The 25,300-nt window shown below is 38.1% G+C and overlaps 1 protein-coding gene across 1 annotated transcript in view; it reads right to left on the reverse strand.

Annotated features, from left to right (window-relative positions):
* The window catches only part of chd6 (chromodomain helicase DNA binding protein 6), a 162,897-nt gene that overhangs the window by 76,187 nt on the left and 61,410 nt on the right, over positions 1 to 25,300 (reverse strand). Inside the window, exons 3-4 of the mRNA XM_059330328.1 lie at positions 8,210 to 8,864; positions 2,845 to 2,950 (exon numbers count right to left, since the gene is read on the reverse strand). Coding sequence (XP_059186311.1) covers positions 2,845 to 2,950; positions 8,210 to 8,864 — 761 coding nt within the window. The remainder of the gene's footprint in view (positions 1 to 2,844; positions 2,951 to 8,209; positions 8,865 to 25,300) is intronic.

Below are 25,300 nucleotides of genomic sequence, written 5' to 3' on the forward strand. Positions count from 1 at the left end.
ATTATTTAAAAAGACACACAATTATTTAAAAAAAGACACAAAATGACCAAAAAAAGTAGTTAAAGGGACCTTCCACACACAACACGGTAAAGAGCCATTCATATAAAACTCACATTAAACTTTCATATCAAGGTGGGGGCCACAAAATATCGTCACGAGGGCCACAATTGGCCCACGGGCCACCAGTTTGAGACCCATGGTTTAAAGTGTTAAACTGAGCTGTCAAAAGGTTAATCAGAGAATATTTCTGTTATTTATCTGATAAAGGCTCAATAGAAAATGACTCCAGTTGTTTAACAGCCTCTCTTGAGTAGAAAGTAAAAGAATAATGCAGTTAAAGTGTGTTATTGCAGACACTTCACCGCTCTGCTTCTCCTCCAGCCTGATAAAGAGCACTCAGCTGCTCTGAAGAGGCTGCAGGGATAAAGAGAGGGATGAAGAGAGGAGGGCAGGGAAAAGGAACCATTTGGATGAGATAGAGCGGAGAAAGAAACAAGAAAAGGTAGTGAGGAAGACAGACGGGGTCATGAGAGGGACTATTTGTAGAAAACCCTGCCGTTAAAAAGACAGATCTTTTCTAAAACCAAAAAAAAGACAAGCAGAATGTCAGTGTGTCTCTTTTTTTGTTGAAGCGATGGGTCCCACGAGGTTAGAAGTGCTGCGACTGCTTCTAGAAAGTTCAGGCAAAAGATTATATTTTAAATGTTTTGTTTGGTGTAAAGACTGAGATGGTTAAGTTTTGGTGTGCAACTAACGATCATCTTCAGCATAATTTATCTGCAGATTATTTTGTGTGCTTGCTTGCAAAAGCACACTAACTACTATTCACTGGGACTATTTTTTGTGTGCTTGCTTGCAAAAGAAAATGAATTGTTATTCCGTGGGCTTATTCTTATTTTCTGTACTTGCTTGCAACAGCACACTAACTTCTATTCAACGGGCTTATTCTTATTGTTATGATTCTTCCGTTTCTTCCGTGTTGTTTTTCAGTCGACTTCTCTCACATACACTAAAAAGGTATCAAATCGACCGTCTCGGCCATGACAAGTCTGCTATGACTTTTCTAAGGGTTTTGGTAAACGGTTTTCAAATTATTTGGCAAAAACACGGCAAAAAATCCCCCCAATGTTACCCTATGGAGAGGCTAGAGTGGATGACATCATCGCTAGAGTGCAGAGGGAGAGAAAAAATTGTCAAAAAATAAATTTGGAAACTGCGCTCGATGCCGCAGATACCACTCTACAGAAATAATTTATACATAGAAACGTAGAAAATATATTATATATTATAGTTTGGGCGTAGGACCACAGATGATCCACCAACACCACCCACAGCCTCATAGACCGCCATGGGAAAAAGGCGGGAAAATATCTGGAGGAAAGCAGAGCTACCAGTTTCTTCTGATCGCTCTAAAAAACCCCAATATCTTTTCTATCTAATTTTTCTTAATTTTTCATCACAAAACACATGTAGACGTTCAGGAAGAACTCAGGATGCTCAAAGTGAAGTCGGATCAATCATAGAAATTATGGTTTTGCCAAAAATGCTTTCAGTCCAGTATCTTACATGACTTCCTCCTCTTTTCCATTTTGAGAACAGTTCAATTGTAATCTAATAATGTATGGGTGAGAGTCAAGCACACTCAACATTTCTTTAGAAATGTTCTAGCTTTGATTTGTCGTTTGGTCACCGAGAACATCGCTCGTTTTACTCAACTGAATGTCCCAAACCCAAATATGTTCAGTTTACTATCATACATGAATTATGAATGAAAAAAAAGTATCAAACCTTCACGATTAAAAGGCTGGAATTAGCAAATTATACAGTATGGATATATTAACCCTCTGAAATCTTGGGCTATTATGTCCATTTAAAAATCTGTTAAAAATCTTCTCCATGCCATGTTGGTATCAGTTTTTTCAGCGTTACCTCTCCTATATGTCCTGATAATTAATTTATAACTTTGACTTACTTGATCAAAATTTTGACCCCAAAAGAAACCAAGGAAACATAAAATCTGATCTTGAAAATTATGTTTCAAAACAGAATTTTAAATGTTGCAAATTTGAATACAGGTGTCATATATAACACATAACAGGTAAAATGAGGATAATGTCTAGTTCTATATTTTTATACTAAATATATTGTCCGGTTTTACTTGGCTGAATATCATCAAAACAAAATCTGGCATGGAGTTTCAAGCCAGAACTTTAGAGGGAATCTGATGGAGAGACTCAATGTTGCTTCATTTTTATGTCTTCGCATCATGAAGAAGTTAATGTGCCGCTGCTTTCATGGACTCTAAAGGGTTAACGAGTCTCAAACTGAGTGAGGGAAGTAACAGAGAATCAGGAGAGTGTATGAGGCGTTTTAGTGACTAAAAAGAGTGTAAAAAAGAGCCTTTTTCAGTTCCATTCCTCTCCTTTAACAGGCCTTTAGAGCGGCCCTCATCTATTTTTTTGTTCATCGATCAGGTGAAACATTTAGGACTGATTGAAACTCGGATTCTTCACATTTTGGAAAGAATCCTCGTGGCTGACTCTGTTTGGTTCCACGTTGTTCTCCTTCCCATCTTTACCGACTCTCCAATAAAGCAAAAAAAAAAAAAATCCAAAGTGAAATATTTGTTAGAGTTTCCTGGAGGAGAACTGCTTAATTTGTTGCTGGTGACAGTTTTACTGCTGCCTTGCTCTTTCTTGCTTGCCTTACTCCATCAGTGTCCACTTTTAGGGCTTTTTTCTAGCAGAGCCTCTTTCTTTCCTTCACTCTATTTCTTCTAAATCTCTCCCATTCTGCCCTCTTCCCCTTTATAACTCTCTCTCTCTCTCTCTCTGGAGGTCTTACCTGGGTTTGCGGCCCCTCTGTTTCGGTGCTGAGGGGGCTGGGGTCTTGCTGTTGGCCTGTCTGTGGTTCTTGCCATCGCTGTGGGCCGGACCCTTAGTGTGGACACCTGAGACAGGAGGAGAAGCTGTTAGATCAGGAGTTCTTTTAACCTTTTTGAGTCGCAACCCCCAATTGAACATCATGTTGTCTCACTGAACAGAATCTCACAGTTCAGATCAGACAAACTCAGTTGATACGAGGGATTTTGTACAAATAATGAAGCAGACAACAACTAAAACATCTCTCTGTCTGTTCATTTATATATATTTTTTATATTTTATTGTTACTTTTAATCTAAGTCCTTTGCTATCAGTCTAAAGGTCCATTCTGACCTCCTGAGTGTGTAACAGTCAGCTTCAAGCCAGAGACTCCTTGGAACGTAACAACTTGATACTTTGGGATTTGTCAGAAAAGACACAAAATGACCCAAAAAAGAATCAAATTGACCACATAATGACAAAAAAATGACCAAAAAAAGACATAAAAGTAAGCAAAAAAACTCAAATTGACCACAAAATGACAAAAAATGACCACAAAAAGACATAAAATGACCAAAAAAGACACAAAATGACAAAAAAAAAAACCAAAATGACCAAAAAGACACAAAATGACCCAAAAAAGAAACAAAATTACCAGAAAACCACACAAAATAACCCAAAAAAGGAAACAAAATGACCCAATAAGACACAAAAAAGACTAAAAATGACACAAAAAGACTAAAAAAAGACAAAATGAGAATACACGTGGGAGTGTCGCAATGCAACATGAGACTTTTCCAGAACTTTGAAATCATCACCAAAAAAAGACACAAAATGACCCAAAAAATATTAATATTTTATATAATGTAAACCTGATTATTCTCTCTTGTGGAATGAAAAAAAAAACAACCTTTGACCATATCTAATGACCTTTGCATACTCATCTGCTTCATTAAAGCGTTTAGTTGATGTAATAATGAATACATAATTCACATGTTGCATAATTTAACATGTTTTAAAGACACTTGGCATCGTCTCGCTGCACCATGAAGATGAAGAATGTCGTCTTAAAACACGCGTTGATGCAACTTTTGATTCTCACAGGAAATCTATTTTTCATCTTTAAAAGAATGATAATGCTTCCACCCACACACACACACACACACACACACACACACTATGAGGGGTATTTTATGCCAGCACACTATATTTAAACGCCTAGAATGCGTCGCCTGTGCCAGCATAAAGTCTGATTAATAGGCGTGCTTACAGACACGCGTCATTGCGAGTACACCAGATGACATGGGTGACGGGTGAAAAGTGCCACGAGCGAACGTAGTGGACGCCTGTGTGTGTGTGTAACGCGTGTACGTTAACAGTGTGTTACTCTGTGTAACAGTTCAGCTGTTACACAGAGTCTCAGCTTCATATGGTATTGTTTATAAGAAAGCACAACTTACAGATGAACTCCAAGCCCCCACAGAGCTGTCAGGATATTTCTATTATTTTCAGGCCAGTTTTTATTTTCTTGTTAACGAAATCTCTCTCTCTCTCTCTCTCTCTCTCTCTCTCTCTCTCTCTCTCTCTCTCTCTCTCTCTCTCTCTCTCTCTCTCTCTCTCTCTCTCTCTCTCTCTCTCTCTCTCTCTCTCTCTCTCTCTCTCTCTCTCTCTCTCTCTCTCTCTCTCTCTCTCTCTCTCTCTCTCTCTCTCTCTCTCTCTCTCTCTCTCTCGGTTTGAATGATATCGAATTGATATTTAATGATAGCAAGGGTGAAAGGGATAATTAAAATAATTTCAGCTACTTAAAAATAGTAGGCTAATAGTAAAGTGCAACGCTCACAGCCAGTTCCCAGCTTCGCGCGCGGACACACAGTTCATTACGCACCAGCTGTAATTAGGTAGGTTTACCTGCCTGCAGAAGCCGTAATCGCTGTCACCCCTGAATATTAAGTAGCCATGCGGACCTATCTAATGAATATTCAGTAGCCATGTGGACAGCAGTCCGTTCACAATATGATTCCATCGGACCTTATATCTACACTGTTTAACCCAATTCGGCACTTATGCACAGTCCCATTATGTTTTACAGACATTCGTAGTTAACTAATGAGGTAAAACATTTTGTTTAAGCTGCATTTTGCTGACTTTCACTCCTAAAACAGGCTAATTAAGCCTCCGGTTTTGGCCGGAAAAACGTTAAGTTTATCTGGTACGTACGAGATAGTCTTTCTCTTCATCTATAAGTTGTGCTTTCTTATAAACAATACCATATGAAGCTGAGACTCTGTAACAGCTGAACTGTTATAGGCGTACACGCGTTACACACACACACAGGCGTCCACTACGTTCGCTGGTGGCACTTTTCACCCGTCACCCATGTTATCTGGTGTACTCGCAATACGCGTGTCTGTACGCCTATGTAGAATTGTACTTAACAGTCACGCGGGTCTTCATGTCACGTATTTGAGGCGTAGTTCACCCGTCACGCAGCCGTCACGTAGGCGTATGTGCAACAACGTGTGTACAGCGTCTGCGTGACGCCTACGTGACGCCTGTCTGTCCATTGAAAGTGAATGGAATTTACACGCGCACGTTAGACGTTTGATGTCATCGCATAGGCGCTGTACACGCGTTTTAGTATAGTGTGCTGGCATAAAATGCCCCTCATACACACACACACGCACGCACGCACACACGCACGCACGCACGCACGCACGCAGACACACATTAGCACATATGCATGCACACACACGCATGCACACACACACACACGCACACTCATTCACACACACAGACACACAGACACACACACACACATGCATGCACACACACACACACACACTCATTCACACACACAGACAGACACACACACACACATGCATGCATGCACACACACACACACACACACACACACACACACACTCATTCACACACACAGACAGACACACACACGCATGCACACACACGCACACAGACATGCACACACACACACACACACACACACACACACACACACACAGACACACACAGACACACACACATATGCATACACACGCAGGCACACACACACACACACATATCCATACACACGCAGGCACACACGCTATGAGGGGTATTTTATGCCAGCACACTATACTTAAACGCCTAGAATGCGTCGCCTGTGCCAGCATAAAGTCTGATTAATAGGCGTGCTTACAGACACGCGTATTGCGAGTACACCAGATGACATGGGTGACGGGTGAAAAGTGCCACGAGCGAACGTAGTGGACGCCTGTGTGTGTGTGTAACGCGTGTACGTTAACAGTGTGTTACTCTGTGTAACAGTTCAGCTGTTACACAGAGTCTCAGCTTCATATGGTATTGTTTATAAGAAAGCACAACTTACAGATGAACTCCAAGCCCCCACAGCGCTGTCAGGATATTTCTATTATTTTCAGGCCAGTTTTTATTTTCTTGTTAACGAAATCTCTCTCTCTCTCTCTCTCTCTCTCTCTCTCTCTCTCTCTCTCTAGGTTTGAATGATATCGAATTGATATTTAATGATAGCAAGGGTGAAAGGTATAATTAAAATAATTTCAGCTACTTAAAAATAGTAGGCTAATAGTAAAGTGCAACGCTCACAGCCAGTTCCCAGCTTCGCGCGCGGACACACAGTTCATTACGCACCAGCTGTAATTAGGTAGGTTTACCTGCCTGCAGAAGCCGTAATCGCTGTCACCCCTGAATATTAAGTAGCCATGCGGACCTATCTAATGAATATTCAGTAGCCATGTGGACAGCAGTCCGTTCACAATATGATTCCATCGGACCTTATATCTACACTGTTTAACCCAATTCGGCACTTATGCACAGTCCCATTATGTTTTACAGACATTCGTAGTTAACTAATGAGGTAAAACATTTTGTTTAAGCTGCATTTTGCTGACTTTCACTCCTAAAACAGGCTAATTAAGCCTCCGGTTTTGGCCGGAAAAACGTTACACACATGCACGCACACACAGACACAGACACACGCACACACTCACACTCATTCACATACATACACAAACAAACACACACACACACACACACACACACACACACAGGCACAGACAGGCATACTCAGCCTTAATTAAATCCAACAATTTCATGATAATAAGATTCATTTATAGCGACATGTCTGATCATGATTTAAGGACATTTATGAATAGAACTGTTATCATCTGTGTCTTCCAATTAGTGCTGAAATGTCCCAGCTTCAATGCTTGTTGTGAGACTCTTGACTTTTTTCTTTTGTTGTTGGCTGAACACAGACGGAGACACACACTCACACAAACACACTCACACAAACACACACAACACACACATCTGAGTTACTATTGAAGTCGGGCTGAATTAGACGCTCCAAAGACTCAAACTCAGCAGAGATTTAACCTGATTTCGGGGCATTTGAGGCGACAGCAAACATTGTTTCTGTCACAAGACTGGCTGGATTTAAAAAAAAATAATTTAATAACCACTTTCAGTCATTCAGATTTAATATTATTCCTGACCCAGCACATTTCAAATGCTTTTTTCTTCCAAGTAGAATAAACAGAATGAATGAAAGTCAAAAACTCTTTAATATTCACTACTTTCTAGCAGATTTTTTACAGAAACTGTAAAAACAGGACTGTTACTGGTGATTAATTTCTTCTCCCATTGGTTTTTTCAGTTATTTTTGTTAATTAATGGATTAGTTGCTTAGTCAGGAAATGGTGAAAAATGACTCTCTTGATCTCACTGGGTTCAGGACCCAGAGATTTGCAATTAAAAAGACTAAAACAGAGAATAAATGTGCACAATTCTGAACAGTGAACCAATGAATATTTTCATTTTGTGCGTCTTAAATGACGTGCATGTACACACACACATACGCACGCAGTCACACATTCGCACATACACATGCACACAGACGCACACACACACACAGACACACACACACATGCATGAACACACAAACACAGATACACATAAACACACACACACACACACACGTAACTTTATGTGATTTTAGTTACACACACACAAATGCACGCTTAAGTGCGCACACTCCTCCAGATACACATGCTTCTCTCTCACACACACACACACACACACACACACACACACACACACACACTTTGAGGTTAAAGGTCATAGGTTGCTGTATAAATAAATACTTGTAAAGGAATGCTTGTTGTAGGTGTGCTCCTTGTATATTATATAGTATCATAACATTACTAGTATTAATTGTTATAAATCTCTGAAGAATCTCATCATGGTGTACACACACCGGCAGTAGTGTGTAGTTGTCTTTTCTTATGGTGCCAATAAATGAATAAAAGTACCTTGATTGGCGGGTACAGGAGGTAGGACTTTGACCTTCGGTTTCCTTCCTCTCTTGCCGGGGACCTTAACTGGTCCGGGGGCCACTGTGGCCCCTGACGTTTTCCCCACCGCCACATTCTTGAGCACTGCTCCGCTCTCCTTCCGGCCCTCCTTGGTCTTGCTCCTGCGCTCCTTGCGCTCCTTGCCCTCCTTGGGCTCCTTGCTCTTCCTCAGAGTGACCACCGTGGGCGCCACCTTCTCCTCCTTCCGTTTCTTTGGTTTGCTGATTTCCCTTTCCTCCGCCTCCCCTCCTCCTCCGCCTCCTTTCTCTCGTTGTCTCTTGTCCTTTTTCTTCCGTTTCTTCTTCACCCTGCCTCCTCCTCCTCCCCCGTCATCCTCCTCGCTCAGGGAGGATGACGGGGGCCGCGGGGCCCCTCCGGAGTGCCTGGCGGCGGCGTGGGCCCCGGCCGCCGCGCAGTGATTGGACGTGGCCGTGCTGCCTACGGGGGTGAGGAGGCGGAGCTGGTCCTTGGGGCCCACCACCAGGCGTCCCTTTGGGATTGTAGGAACGGTGGTTTGTGCGTTAGTCTTTTGGTCCGAGGAGGAGGAGGAGGAGGAAGAGGAGGCTGCAGCGGAGGCCGGAGGAGGCGTGTGCTTCAGGACACCAGTGAACATCTGGAAAACACAAACATGTTCATCGTTATTATTTATAACATAACATATTTATTAGTCTATTTCTTTGATTGAGCAGCATGGCTAATTATGCACAGCGTCTCCGCTGATCATAAACATCTTGATGGTGAATTTACCGGCGTCGCTAACTGTGCACAGAGTGTCTGGTTCTCGTTGTAAACAAACAGAGATGCAGCAGCAGCACATACACACTGTACTGCTACAGAGCTAACTGTTAGCCTGTTAGCACATACAAACTGTACTGCTACAGAGCTAACTGTTAGCCTGTTAGCACATACACACTGTACTGCTACAGAGCTAACTGTTAGCCTGTTAGCAATTTGCAGACTGGACGCTAAGGGGTTAACATCCCCTCCGGCTCTGCAGCTGGGAGAGACTGCTGCAGGAGGACTGTGCCGCTTCGGCTCGTTAAGAAGAGTAAGAACGAGTCTCCTAAAGTCTCCAATAACACCAGAAAAAGTCGCTGGATTTGTCACCAGTCGCTTTCTTGAAAACTAGTCGCTAAGGGGGTCTGAAAAGTCGCTAAATATAGCAACAAAGTCGCTAAGTTGCCAACACTGCTTCGCCAGTTTTTACAATTGGCGCGTGTTGTTGTGGCGTCCAGTACTACGTCACATCCTGCTTAGCGTTCTATCCAATCAGCAACCAGGCTTTTTACAGGGGAGAAAAACGGCCCAGCTCTTCTACAGGGACTAAAAAAGTCCTGACAAAAGACCCTCAGGACGGCTCGTATTCAGATTAGGGGCATTTCGGCGAGTGAGACCCGCCATATTCTGGGTACTGGACTGTCGTGGAAACAGCCTTATTGAGTCTAAAGTCTATTCAAATTTTGGATTTGGAGAATCGTGACACCACAAATAATTATCTTGGAGACAGAGAGGGGGTGAGATGGGACACTGTGGGGAGATAAATACAAAACCAGAGGAAACAGACATGACATAAAAGTTAAAGAGAGAAATTATAGAAATTGAGAGAGAAGGATACAGAGGAATAAGAAAAAATGATGGCAGAAAAAGAAAACGGAGGCAGAGAAAGATGTTACTGTTGAGACCTCGTCCTTAATTTGTTTTTACCCAAGTGGGGATTTAATGAATCACAGAGACCAAACAGTGAAACATGGAGAAGGAGTACACTCACAGAAATCATGCGTGCTGTTTGATTTGTGAATCACACTGTGACTAAAAATTTAATATGCTTAATATTCCTCCATCAACCCCGGGACGTTACAGCTGAATCACAAACAGAGCCAGAGTATTAATACTAGTAAACGTCCTGCTGTAGCAGAGTTGACAGAGTGCAGGCTGGCAGGTTGGAGGGATGACACTGATGGGAGGTTTGTGGCTGTTCTGGCTGATGATTCAACATCTCCTCTCCTCACAGAGCAGCCAGTGTGAGACAGAGCGAGCGGTGTTCTGCTGCCATGTGACGGAGCTCAAAGTGTTTTACATGAACCCAGTAAAGGAAAAGGCCCCCAGCAGATGTATGGTGGAGCCCTCAGGGGGGTTGAGAAGAGACATTACTGCCCCTGCTCACTCAGTATGCTGCTGTGCTTTTATCCATTAAGAAAAAAAACTGAAATATGAAACGCATCACTTCCTGTATACCAGAGACATTTTCCCAGAGCTTAGAATAGTAAATGTTGTTGTTGAAGACATGAGACAGTTATAAACATAATGAACTGTGTCATAGTGCTCTGAGGCCAGTTTTTACACAGCAGCATCAGTCACATGATGACTGCAACATGTTGTAACACACTACAGCTTCATGAACACACTACGGCATGGAAAATAACAACTCACTCACACTTTATGTCATAACAGCCTGATTAGTTTTAGGTTCCTCCCTGAATAAGGCTGTTTCCACTACAGCCCAATACCAGTAAATGAAGCGGGTTTACCTCACCGAAACACCCCTAATCTGAATATGAATTTTCCCCTTCTTATTCCTCTGTATCCTTCTCTCTCAATTTCTATAATTTCTCTCTTTAACTTTTATGTTATGTCTGTTTCCTCTGGTTTTGTATTTATCTTCCCAGTGTCCCATCTCACCCCCTCTCTGTCTCCAAGATAATTATTTGTGGTGTCACAATTCTCCAAATCCAAAATTTGAATAGACTTAAGACTCAATAAGGCGGTTTCCACTACAGTCCAGTACCCAGAATGTGGCGGGTCTCACTCGCCGAAACGCCCCTAATATGAATATGAGCCGTCCTGAGGGTCTTTTGTCTGGACTTCTTTAGTCCCTGTAGTAGAGGAGGGCTGTTTTTCTCCCCTGTAAAAAGCCTGGTTGCTGATTGGATAGAACACTAAGCAGGATGTGACGTAGTACTGGACGCCACAACAACACGCGACATTTGTAAAAGCTGGTGAAGCAGTGTTGCCAATTAGCGACTTTGTGGCTATATTTAGTGACTTTTCAGACCCCCTTAGAGACTATTTTTCAAAAAAGCAACCGGCGACAAATCCAGCAACTTTTTCTGGTGTTATTGGAGACTTTTGGAGACTCGTTCTAACTCTTCTTAACGAGCCGTGGGGGCCGGCGGCTCTTCTTAACGAGCCCCCAGCCCCGACGGCTCGTTAAGAGCAGTAAAAATGAGTCGAAGCGGCAAAGTCCTCCTGCAGCAGTCTCCCCCAGCTGCAGTCACAGAGCCAGAGGGGATGTTAACCCCTAACTAGATAATTTAAGGCACCAAATGGTACCAACCACATCATGTTATCTTGCTGGAAGGAGGCAAATTAAGGCTCCGTAGTTATGCTACATTTTGGCGAGGAAAATGACCTCTAGATATCTAAATGAAAAAGCATTCTATGGTACCAACAAGTCTCTTTATTCTAATCCCATGCCATTCTCTACAATAATCATGCAGGTTTTTTGGCATGCAGTACATTTCAGCCTATTCCAAAAATGAATGAATTTTTAATATTTCTGTAACTGGGGTCCTGAAACAGTCTTGGAATTGCAAAAATTGGGTGTGACTGGAACGCTGAGACTCTTGTGGATTCATTAAACCCAACATGCACTTCTATCACAATGTTCTAAGGCCTTTTACACTTTCAAAAGTTTAAATAGGCCCCTAACCAAAACACAACGACTAGAAAGACTTGACACACAAAGCTGAGCTGCGTTTCCAATTGAGCTTAAGGTTCCAGCTTTCAGATTATGTACACCACTTCTACATGGCTGCCTTTGTTGACCTGATATCTCCCCCTAAATATTCTCCTCCCCAGCCTATAAGGGTTAAAAAAAATCACCCAAAGTCTTGGCAATGCTGCTTGTATATTTAAGATAAATCTCATTGAGATTGTCCATGATTTAAACTCTGTTTCAGCATATATTTTTCCTCTCCGACCGACAAAGACATCATGGTAGGTTGAGACGCTGCTCTGTGACATCACTGTTTCCTACCACAGTATCCCAGCCTCCATTCTTCCACTCTGCCTCGCATGCATTAGTGATACAGATGCTAAAGCACTAGCGCCGCCGGCCTGTTGCATCATCTCCATGAGGAAAGTCCTGCAGCAGTTCTGCAGATGTCAGGTTTGGGATTTCCAAAACGTCTCCTAGTGAAACACTAATGGATGGGACGGACAGATGCAGGCCGAGGGAAACTCACTTTCTTTCTTTCTTTCCATCCAATACAATTCAATTTTTTTTCCACAGGATTGCCAGCTCAAAGCAGAGCTTAAGTGTTAGATATTATGTGCTGCATATTTTAATAAGTCTCTAGTGTCTGCAAAAATACTTGCAACCATAAATATTCATGACTCGTAGGTGGACCTCAAGGTCAGCGTAGCATGTGGGCAAACAGCACAATCCATTTAAATAAAAAATGCGGAGATTCTTCAATATGCATCAGTGACTTCATGCCACGTAGACTAAAATGGTGATTCGTTAAAGGTTAAATAAAGATGTAGTATCTGAATAAGTCGTTTTGAACTCTTGCATCCACTGATGTTGTGCTGCCTGCGTGGCAAACAGGTGGCTGAAATTCACTTTTTCTGCATGTTTCAGACACTAACTGTCTCTGCTGAGGCCTGACTTTAAACAGTGTTCCTGATGCTTCACTAACAATCACTGAGACACTGATACATGCTGTTATCACCTGTAGAACTGACCATTGTAATGCGCTACTTTCTGGTCTACCTAACAAAAGATTAGATCGATTACAGTTATTACTAAATTCAGCTCATCGTCTGTAGACAAAGCATCGTCTGTAGAGCTCATATTACAGCTATTTTAAAGTCTGTGTGCTTCAGAATCGATTTTAAGATTCTTTTACTAGTTTATAAATCTCTTCAAGGTCTTAGTCCAGCCTATTTATCTGATTGACTTTTATCCTGTGAACCCTGGAGGACCCTCAGGTCTTCTGGCCTTTTAATAATATTAAAGTTAGAACATAAACCCTCTTGGTGAGGCGTCGTTTTCTCTCTGTGGTCCACGTTGGTGGAAGACCTGAAGACCTGAGGCCCTCAGAGACGCTTCAGGTCTTTAAGAGCAAACTTCTATCTCATCTATCTCATCTATATATATATATATATATATATATATATATATATATATATATATATATATACGGGTCAATGACGTGATCTAACACAGTGTCAGTTGGTGTTTTTCCCCATAAAAATCTGATTTTATACAGGAAAATAAATGTGAACTAAAATGAGAAAAAATACAATCCACGTTTACATTCCAACACTATGGTATATCACAATTTTTTACATAACTTAACTAGAAAAAGATGGTTGTATTTAGAATATGTATTGCTCAATATTGATGAAATGTGTAAATGTAGAAATAATTTTTAAAAAATGATTTGATGGTTTTTTTAAAATTACGTAATTACATGTATAAGTCCACTTAAATACAATGTAGGTGGATGAAGTATTTACTATTTTAATACTTATTTATTTATTGTTTTTATCTTTTTTATCTAGCTTTTTTACTTTTTATTGTTATTATTATTTACTTTTGTTTTTTATTTTATTTTATTTTATGTTACCTTACTTTATTTTATATTTATTTGATCTAATTAATTTCTAAGCTTCCTCAGTTTGTGCTTTGTTTTTAACGGGATGGAGGGTGTTTGCTTGTTTCTATGTTTTTATTATTATTATTATTATTACTATTATTATCATTATTATTATTACTTTGTCCTTTTTTATGTAAAGCACTTTGTGTTACATCTTGTATGAAAGTGCCATACAAATAAAGTCTGATTGATTGAATCACAGTCAAAGAGGTATTTAGCAATATACAAAAAAGATCAGACAGTAAACAAGTTATAATTTAGTAACTTACTCCAGAATAATAGCACATGAATAAACCACCGCCTTCTGACTGAGGTTGTTACCAATATTCATATACGGGAGCAAAACTTTTAAAGTGGGGTCAACTCATACCAACCCACCTCCAGCTTCATGTCATTGATTCGCTTTAAAGAAATTATGTGAAAACTTAAATTCATGGGCTCAGAATACACATACAGAATCAATAAAATTTAGCTCTCAGGGCCAAACTCAAAAATCCATAACTAAAAAAGTTTTTGAAGTAGAGGTATGAGATTTAGCAAGTCCTCATGAATTTTATAGATGTATAAAACATAAATATAAATAAATAATCCATGACATGGACTGAGAGGTCTACGTGAGTTTGTATTAAATGACCCAATTCTGAAAAAAGACACAAAATGACCAGAAAAGACACAAAATGACCAAAAAAGAAACAAAATTACTTAAAAAAGAAACAAAATGACCAAAAAAAAGAAACAAAATTATAAAGACACAAAATGACCCAAAAGAGACACAAAATGACCAAAAAAAGACACAAAATGACAGAAAAAAAACAAAATTACTTATAAAAGAAACAAAATGACCAAAAATACACAAAATTAGAAAAAAAGACATTTAAAAAAGACACAAATTACCAAAAAAAGGCACAAAATGACCAAAAAAGGCACAAAATTACCAAAATAGACACAGAATTATTAAAAAAAGACACAAAATTATTTTAAAAAAGACAAAATTACCACAAAAAGACACAAAATGACCAAAAAAGACACAAAATTACTAAAATAAAAGACACAAAATGACCAAAAAAATACATAAAATTACCAAAATAGACACACAATTATTAAAAAAGACACAAAATTATTTAAAACAGACAAAATTACCAAAAAAAGACACAAAATTACCAAAAAAAGTAACTAAAGGGACCTTCCACACACAACACGGTAAAGTGCCATTCATATAAAACTCACATTAAACTTTCATATCAAGGTGGGGGCCACAAAATATCGTCACGAGGGCCGTAATTGGCCCGCGGGCCGCAAGTTTGAGACCCATTCTTTAGAGTCAATTGTTGACTTGGGTTGTATAGACTTTGTATCTGAACATTAAATCAGCAGCAGCAGGTTTGTGGTGAGATGTTCGTCCTTATCTCTACACGCTGCTTGTTGTTTATTTCATCATCATTGTTGCACTAAATTATTTATATCACTAAGCCAGTTTTTCTCCTCATTGATTTTCTTTTTAATGGCTCTAATGAATGGCTGTGTTCTGTAATTATTGCAGCTCCGTGTGGAATGAATGAGGTTTAATGAAGTAAAGAGTGCAGCTCTGACCAGGAAGACTAGATTAAAACTCCATTATAGACTCAAAGTCCAAGGTGAGAGCCTCCTGCTCACTCTCTCTTCTCTCCTCCAGTGTGAATGACAGCGCGTGGATAATGAATCCTGCTTCATAAAGGATAATTATATGCTACCTGATTGATCCCTGCAGGGGAACAGCCTCAGCTCTGCTGCAGCACAGGAAGGTCAAGGGAAAGGTTAGTGAAGAAACAAGTGTCTTGCTCAAGAACACTTCAGCAGAGCAGATGTTCTCCCAGACTGAAGCTGGGAGGGAAACCATCATGTCCAAACAACCTTCCAACTAATCTAAAACAGCCTGGGGTTCCCAGGGTAAATCTGCTGCTCTGGCCTTGTTTTCAACTCCATTTCCACAGCAAGTGGAGTATGAAGGCTGCAGCACAGTGACACGTCTGATGGAGAAACTTTACAAACCTGCAGCTATTCCTCCAATAACCTACATAGAACAGGAGGGCACGCTGAGGAACAGACGCCGCCAGGGCCTGACCCGTCTCACCATCTCAACAAAAGGGAAAAATAGTGTGTGTGCACCTTGTGATTCCAAAATGTATTGCATGGTTGGGAAATGTCTGCTCATTATCACATATAACGATAGCACAGAGTGAAACGCCATGGTGGGTGATAATATTATTGTAGGAGGGACGTTTAATGAGCTAATCCTAGAGAAATACTTTAACTCAGGGGTCTAAAACTCAAATTACCTGGGGGCCGCTGGAGGCAGTATTAAAAAAAAGGCCACAAATTGACTGAAAAAACAATAAATTACTTAAAAAAGACACAAAATGACAGAAAGAAAAAACTAAATTACTTTAAAAAGACACAAAATGACAGAAAAATACACAGAATTACCAAAAAAGACGCAAAATTATTTAAAAAAAGACACAAAATTATTTTTAAAAAGACACAAAATGAAGAAACAAAGAAACAAAATTACAAAAAAGGCCACAAATTGACTGAAAAAAACAAATTACTTAAAAAAGACACAAAATGACCAAAAAAAGACACAAAATGACAGAAAAAAAACGAAATTGCTTTAAAAAAAAAAGACACAAAATGACCGAAAAAAACGAAATTACTTAAAAAAAGACACAAAATGACCAAAAAATTACACAGAATTACCAAAACAGACGCAAAATTATTTAAAAGAAAATACAAAATTATTTTAAAAAGACACAAATTGACCAAAAAGAAACAAAATTACAAAAAAGGCCACAAATTGACTGAAAAAACAATAAATTACTTTTAAAAAAAGACACAAAATGACCAAAAAAATACACAGAATTACCAAAAAAGACGCAAAATTATTTAAAAAAAAGACACAAAATTATTTTAAAAAGACACAAAATGACCAAAAGAAGACACAAAGTGACAGAAAAAAAAGACACAAAATGACTAAAAAAGAAACCAACATTATATACATATATAACCTCCTCTGCTGAGGCTAAAACACAATCTTCATGTTTGACATAAAACATAAATAAATGAAAGCTAAATCCAGGAGCACAGCATCGACTGCCACCATCAATTAGTCAAACTATCAGCGTTTTAAAGGGATCAATAGTGTCGATCAGTCCGCAGAGTGAACCTTTATCCCTCATGTGAAGGTCGGCTCCAGGACGGAGAGTCAATAAACTGGATGCTGCAGCTCAGCTCCACAGACACAGAGAGGCTCTGATTCACATCGACTGGAGCCTGATGGACACTCGGCTAATAAAAGAGTTCCTCTGGTCAGAGTACTGAGCAGCAGACACTAAACTAGAGCCACTGGACACTAGAGAAGCTTCCTGCTGCTCATGGCTGACTTACAGAAAAATCACATACTTGGATTTCTTTTGTTGTGTTTTTGTTTTGCAGATTATAGGATGCACCTGCAGAAATACCAAATACCAAATTCAGCATGTTAATCAGTTGTTGTACTGTATTAAATGGAAGGTAGATCGAAAAAATGGGCTGAAATATGTGCCAGCAGAAAGTGAGTTATTAAGATTTGAATTTGAATTGCTTAACTTGAATAATTGCATTAAAAAACTGAATTTGAATGACATAATTTGAAATTGAATTTATTTATTGAAACATTCAGTTCTCACAATTCAAATTCACTTCGCAAAACACCAGAAACTGAATTTGAATTATTTATATTTGAATTTGAATTGCTTAACTTGAATAATTGCATTAAAAATTGCATTTGAATGACATCATTTGAATTTGTATTGTTCAATTTGAATCATTGCATTGAAAAACTGAATCTGAATAATTAAAAGTAATTTGAAATTTAATTTATTAGTTTGGAACTTAAATTCAGTTCACAAAATTCAATTTCAATTTTCTGTGACAAAGATAAACAGAATGTCTCTTCGGCCAATCAGCATCTCTGTTTTCTTTTGTAACATTTGTTGCCACTCGCCACGAAACGGAGGAAGAAGTTGAACTGGCTTGACCACGGATGTTGCTATGGCAACCGGGTGGCAACAAATGTTACAAAAGAAAACTGAGGTGCTGATTGGCCGAGGAGGCGCTCTGTTTATCTTCGTCGCAGAAAATTTAAATTGAATTTTTTGCGAACTGAATTTAAGTTCCAAACTAATAAATTAAATTTCAAGTTACAATTCAGATCCAGTTTTTCAATGCAATGACTCAAATTGAACAATACAAATTCAAATGATGTGATTCAAATTCAGTTTTTTAATGCAATTATTCAAGTTAAGCAATTCAAATTCAAATATAAATAATTCAAATTCAGTTTCTGGTGCCCATATTTTCTACCTACCTTCCATTTAATCCAGTACAACAAACTGAATTTGATGCATTCTGTTTTTAGTGAAATGTTCCAGTCTTTATTTTTTGGGGATCTGGGTTCTAAATGTTTGCAGCAGTTGTTCAGATATGATTTATAAATAGAGACAGAAGAGGAAGTGACAGTGGTGAGAGATGACGAGAGTCAGATTGAGGTTCATGATGCAACAAAGTGTGTGTGCAGCGTTTCTCACGCTCGGTGCAGCTGCTCACACTGAGTCTTCATCCATCAACACTAGCATTATCAGCTCCAGTGAGGACGTCCTGCTGTGTCTTCTTTGCTTTGCTTTTTTCTTTTTTTTTTTTACTTGTGCATCAATATTTCATTCTTCCCCGGATGGGACGTTAAACTTGGTAATGAGGGATGTTTGATTTAAAGATTTACAGTTTCACTATTTGATGTGAAAGAGCCGTCCGACTCAGTTAAAGTCGCTGAATATGAAATAAAACCTATTAGGCTCACTGGAAAGTGACACTCCAGCCCAGACTGTTCTCTAAACCAGTAGTTCTCAACCTTTTTGAGGCGCGACCCCCAATTTAACATGCATGTTGTCCGCGACCCCCGATCACTGAACACAATCTCACACGCACAGTTCAGATCACCCTAAAAAGAAACAAAATGACCAAAAAAAGACACAAAATGACCAAAAAAAGACACAAAATGACAAAAAAGACACAAAATGACAAAAAAAACCCACAAAATGACCAAAAAAAACCCACAAAATGACAAAAAAAAAGACACAAAATGACAAAAAAAGACACAAAATGGCCAAAAAGAGACATTAAATTACCAAAAAAGACTAAAACACATGAACACTTTAACACAGTGGAGACAGAGCTGACTTCCAAAATGATTTGGCGACCCCCAGAAATCATCTCGCGACCCCAATTGGGGTCCCGACCCCAAGGTTGAGAATAGCTGCTCTAAACTAAAGGATCTGTAGAATATTTGCTTTGACTAACAACTCCAGTGTTTTCTCCACAGAGAGAAACGCATCAAACACAACATGTTTCTAATGATTACACACACACAGTTACTGTAGAATACGTGACTCTCTGCTTCTAACAGGAAACAGACAAAAGACAGTTTGATTCAGATATCACAAACAATCTACAATAGAAATGTAGCTGGCTATCACCAGACTATATCACAAATGAGATATAGTCTGGGTACCACCTGTTCATGTTAATTAATGTGAGTTTCATATGAATGGCACTTTACCGTGTTGTGTGTGGAAGGTCCCTTTAATTACTTTTTAAAATAATTTTGTGTCTTTTTTGGTAATTCTGTGCCTTTTATACTAATTTTGTGTCTTTTTTAAGTAATTTTGTGTATTTTTTTAATAATTTTGTGTCTTTTTTAAGTAATTTTGTGTATTTTTTAAATAATTTTGTGTCTTTTTTAAGTAATTGTGTATTTTTTAAATAATTTTGTGTCTTTTTTAAGTAATTTTGTGTCTTTAATGGTAATTTTGTGTCTTTTTTAAATAATTTTGTGTCTTTAATAATTTTGTGTCTTTTTTTAGTAATTTTGTGTCTTTTTTATATAATTTTGTCTTTTTTTTATAATTCTGTGTATTTTTTGGTCATTTTCTGTCTTTTTTATATAATTTAGTTTTAGTTTCTTCTTTAAGTAATTTAGTGTATAATTTTGTCCTTTTTTTTGTAATTTTGTGTCTTTTTTGGTCATTTTGTGTCTTTTTTTGGTCATATTGATACTGCCTCCAGCGGCCCCCAGGTAATTTGAGTTTGAGACCCCTGCTGTAGAGAAAAGTTTTGGTGAGCCGTCACCTGGAGAACGGAGACGGTTTGAGGTGTTGTATCCATGGCAACGAGGCAGACGTGGTAAACTGGTTTGTAATTAAGGATTTAGAATTTTACTCGTCACTCGCGCTGATTAGCGGAGCTCAGTGGGCGGACATGCTGCTCCACCAGAAACATGTCTAAACACACAGCAGGAGCAGATTCTGGAGATTATTATTATTTTTATAGCATCTTATTTTAATAGTAAGTCAGTTAAAAATGCTGGTGTAAGAACAACCAGTCGTCGATATATATATACAATCAGTTCAAACCTAAATAAGTGCAACACAAATATATAATAATGATGTCATGAGATTTAAAAGCAAAAGAAAGAAAGAAATAGCTAAAAAAAATAAAACCCTGGGGAGATTTCAGTGAACAGAAAGTGATTAACAAAAACAAACCGGTGAGATTAACAGACGTTCTTATCAAATTATCAGCATGTTGTTGTTTTCTTTACACTTCTGGATAAAAAATACATCCAAAATACACTGTAAAAAATATCAACTATAGCTACTCAATAAAATTGAGGCAACAGATTGCACGCAATATTATTAATTAAATCTAACTTTTCCAGAACTTTGAAATCATCACCAAAAAGAGACACAAAATGACCAAAAAAAGACACAAAATGACTAGAAAAAGACACAAAATGACCAAAAAAAGACACAAAATGACTAAAAAAAGACACACAATGACCAAAAAAAGACACAAAATGACTAAAAAAAGACACAAAATGACTAAAAAAAGACACAAAATGACCAAAAAAAGACACAAAATGACCAAAAAAGACACAAAATGACCAAAAAAAGACACAAAATGACCAAAAAGACACAAAATGACTAAAAAAAGACACAAAATGACCAAAAAAAGACACAAAATGACTAAAAAAAAGACACAAAATGACCAAAAAAAGATACAAAATGACCAAAAAAAGACACAAATTGACAAAAAAAGACAAAATGACTAAAAGAAGACACAAAAAGAGTAGTAGTTTGCAACACAAATATATAATAATGATGTCATGAGATTTAAAAGCAAAAGAAAGAAAGAAATGACTCAAAAAAAAAAACCACTGGGGAGATTTCAGTGAACAGAAAGTGATTAACAAAAACAAACTGGTGAGATTAACAGACGTTCTTATCAAATTATCAGCATGTTGTTGTTTTCTTTACAGTTCTGGATAAAAAATATATCCAAAATACACTGTAAGAAAATATAAACAATAGCTACTCAATAAAACTGAGGCAACAGATTGCACGCAATATTATTAATTAAGTCTAACTACGTTACAAGTTGAGTTAATAACAACTTAACAGGAAGTGCCTGTCAATTAAAAACGGACTAATTATATTCTCTTGATTTAGAATTACAGACACAAAGATTATATTTAATGTCATCAAAATAAGTAGATTCTATCTCAAACATTTTTATATTAAAGTTACTTAAACAACTGCCTCAAAACCAAGGACGCATTTATATTTAATACATTTTATCAAATATATGAAGTAAAATGAAATGACTACAGAATAATTTATTACAGTGTATGTGAGAAACTATCACCACTGGTTAGTTTCTGCAACAGAACAACCTTGAGAAGTCAAAATCTTTGACACACTCAAATTTTATGAACTCTCCACCCACCAGGGAACAAAATGTGCTGCAGCTTCAAATATTAATCCTTAGAAGTCTAAGCATTCACATTATTTAACCTTTTGGAGTTTGGGGCTATTTTGTTGGTTTTTGACTCCTTTTCATTCTGTCTGTATAAACCACTTAAACATCTTTACCATGACGTGTTGGTATCATTGTTTTCAAGACAGCCTCACCTATATGACATGATTAGTTTTTTCATTTTGACTTACTGGATCAACATTTTGAACACAAAAAAAAAACGCAAAAACACAAAAAAATTTTAAAAAAAAAAGTACAAAAAAATTACCAAAAAAGAAACAAAAAAATTACAAAAAAATTTACAAAAAAATTACAAAAAGAAATTACGAAAAAAAACACACATAAAACACTCAAAACAAACCAAAAACACACCCTAAAGACACACAAAATTACAAAAAACACATAGACACACTCAAAACACAATAAAAATACATAAAACACACAAAAATTACAAAAAACACAAACACAAAAAAAACACAAAGAAATTATTAAAAAACACTAATAAAAACACAAAGAAAGTATTTAAAAAAAAACAGTAAACACAAAAGATTCCATTACAAATGCTTTTTTTCTTTTCCTTTGCTAAAAAAGGGTTGATGCATTAAATTGGACATGGAAACTTGTGGAAAAGCCAAAAATATAACAAGTTTTTACGTCGTGACATCATGAAGAAGTCGAGCTCCGGCAATTTCGAAAAAATTACAAAAAAATTACAAAAAAACACACATAAAACACTCAAAACAAACCAAAAACACACCCTAAAGACACACAAAATTACAAAAAACACATACAAACACACTCAAAACACACCAAAAACTACTAAAATAAACTAAAATAAAAATACATAAAACACACAAAAATTACAAAAAACACAAACACGAAAAAAAACAAAGAAATTATAAAAAAAAACACAAGAAAAAAACACAAAGAAAGTATTTTAAAAAATACAGTAAACACAAAAGATTGCATTACAAATGTTTTTTTGTTTTTTTTACCATTGCTAAAAAAGGGTTGATGCATTAAATTGGACATGGAAACTTGTGGAAAAGCCAAAACTATAACAAGTTTTTATGTCGTGACGTCATGAAGAAGTCGAGCTCCGGCAATTTGGTAACTCCAGAGGGTTAAACACACATCAGTTAATAAAAAGAGTGTGCTTCCTCTTGTATATATGAGCTTTATAGACAAAAAGAAAAGGCAACAACCTACTGAGAGGTGTGTGAGGATGAACATGAGCAGGTATCAGCCTCCAGCTGGCTCACACTTTAACATACATTCAGTTCTGCTGCAGCTCGGAGCGTCTGCTGCCTGTTTACCGGCTGCTGGAGAGTTTCTCTCCGTCTGTACGTGATGAGAGTCTGTACGTCGGCCGTATGTTTCCCTGATGATGTCACCGACACTAACTGTAGCACATTTCTGCTCTTGGCAGAGGAAGAGATGGTGTTAGTGAGAACCAGCAGCCGCTCATTACTCTGATCCTGCACACTGACAAACACTGGAGGAGCATTTACTTTAAAAAAAGATAGGCAAGTTTTTTGGGGGGATCTAGCTATAGACAGTGTTCTAGATAGTTTAGAGCAGGGGTCTCAAACTCTAATTACCTGGGGGCCGCTGGAGGCAGAATCAAAAGGATAAAAAAAGAGACAAAATGACAAAAAAAAGAGACAAAATGACCAAAAAAAAAAAGACAAAAAATGACTGAAAAAAACACTAAATTACAAAAAAAAACAACCCCACAAAATTACAAAAAAAATACACAAAATGACCAAAAAATACACAGAATTACCCAAAAAGAAACAAAATGATTTAAAAAAAGACACAAAATTACCAAAAAAAGACAAAATTACTAAAAAAGACACAAAATTACCCAAAAAATAAATAAAATGACCAAAAAAAGACACAAAATTAATAATAAATAATTAATTAATTAATTAAAAAAGACACAAAATGACCAAAAAAGACACAGAATTGTTACAAAAGACACAAAATTATTAAAAAAGACACAACATAACCCAAAAAGAAACAGAATTACCAAAAAAGACAAAATATTATTTTAAAAAAGACACAAAATTACCAATAAAAGTAATTAAAGGGACCTTCCACACACAACACGGTAAAGTGCCATTCATATAAAACTCATTTTGTGTCTATTTTAATTAATTTATTGTTTTTTCAGTCATTTTGTGTCTTTTTTTTTTTGTCATTTTGTGTCTTTTTTTGGTCATTTTGATATGATACTGCCTCCAGCGGCCCCCAGGTAATAGAGTTAGAGACCCCTATATAAGGGCCCGCTGCAGGCCCCTGATACAGACTGTATAAGGCCCCTGCCCCCTCTACAGCTCTGGGCTGCTCGCCTGCTGTGATCATGTGGAGTTGTGAACTAGAGCGGTTGAAAACGTCGCCTGGCTTTGTTCAGGAGGTTTTACAGCAACAACACAGAGTCCCTCCAACACACCTACACAAACACACACTAATTATTGACGCAGGTCGTCAGAGGAATGACTGCATGGTTCCTATGACAGCCACAGTGATAAAGTGTCTAAAACTGGACCTTTCTGGATTTAGACTCCGGGTCAGGCCAACTGGCTGAGTGACGTCTGTGCATGTTTGTGTCTGCATGCAAATCCTCAAGTGGTGTGTGTATTTCTGTCTGCAAGAGAAAAAATAAAAAAAGAGAGAAAATATGTGCGTGTCATATTGATCTATGGGTGTTTGTGCGGCGTGGAGCAGGTGCATGTCTGTTAGTAGCTGCAGCAAGAAGCAGAGAGAGAGCGTCGTGAGGCCAATGCAGATGTTAACACACACACACACACACACACACACACACACACACACACACACACACACACACACACACACACACACACACACACACACACACACACACACACACACACACACACACACACACACACACACACACACACACACACACACACACACACACACACACACACACACACACACACACACACACACACACACACCGAGCTCATCGGCCTCCGCGCCAGTTGGTTTGGGGAGGGGAGGGGGAGGGGGGGAGGGGGGGGTTATCAGAGTTGTTGCCATGGAAACTGGCTCTCAGTGCCGAAAGCTGCGGGGAGTTGGGAGGCGGACGTAAACACGCGGTCACCATGGTAACCCCTTCGTTGCCACAGACTCCGTGTCTGTCTGCTGTCCTGATCTTCACCTGTCTCTCTCTTCTTCTCCAATGGAGAATTTTACAAGGAGCCATTGCAACCAATGCCTTTTTATCTGTTTTTCAATCACAGTGTGTTAAATAAATGTCCTTAATCTTGGTTCCTTTTTCTACTTTTTTATAACAGAATCTTTTGTTACCTATAATCTGTTCAAGAACCATCGGAAAGTTCAAATTCCAGTGAAAATGCCTGTTTTCACAGTTTCTTTCTACGATAAACAGGTTATTTTTGGTGATCTCTTAAAAAAAACATATCTTTCGATCCTGCTGCGCAGACAACAATTTATTTGGTGAAAAAATGTC

The sequence above is a fragment of the Centropristis striata genome, chromosome 3 (assembly GCF_030273125.1).
Source record: "Centropristis striata isolate RG_2023a ecotype Rhode Island chromosome 3, C.striata_1.0, whole genome shotgun sequence".
Classification (NCBI taxonomy): Eukaryota; Metazoa; Chordata; class Actinopteri; order Perciformes; family Serranidae; genus Centropristis; species Centropristis striata.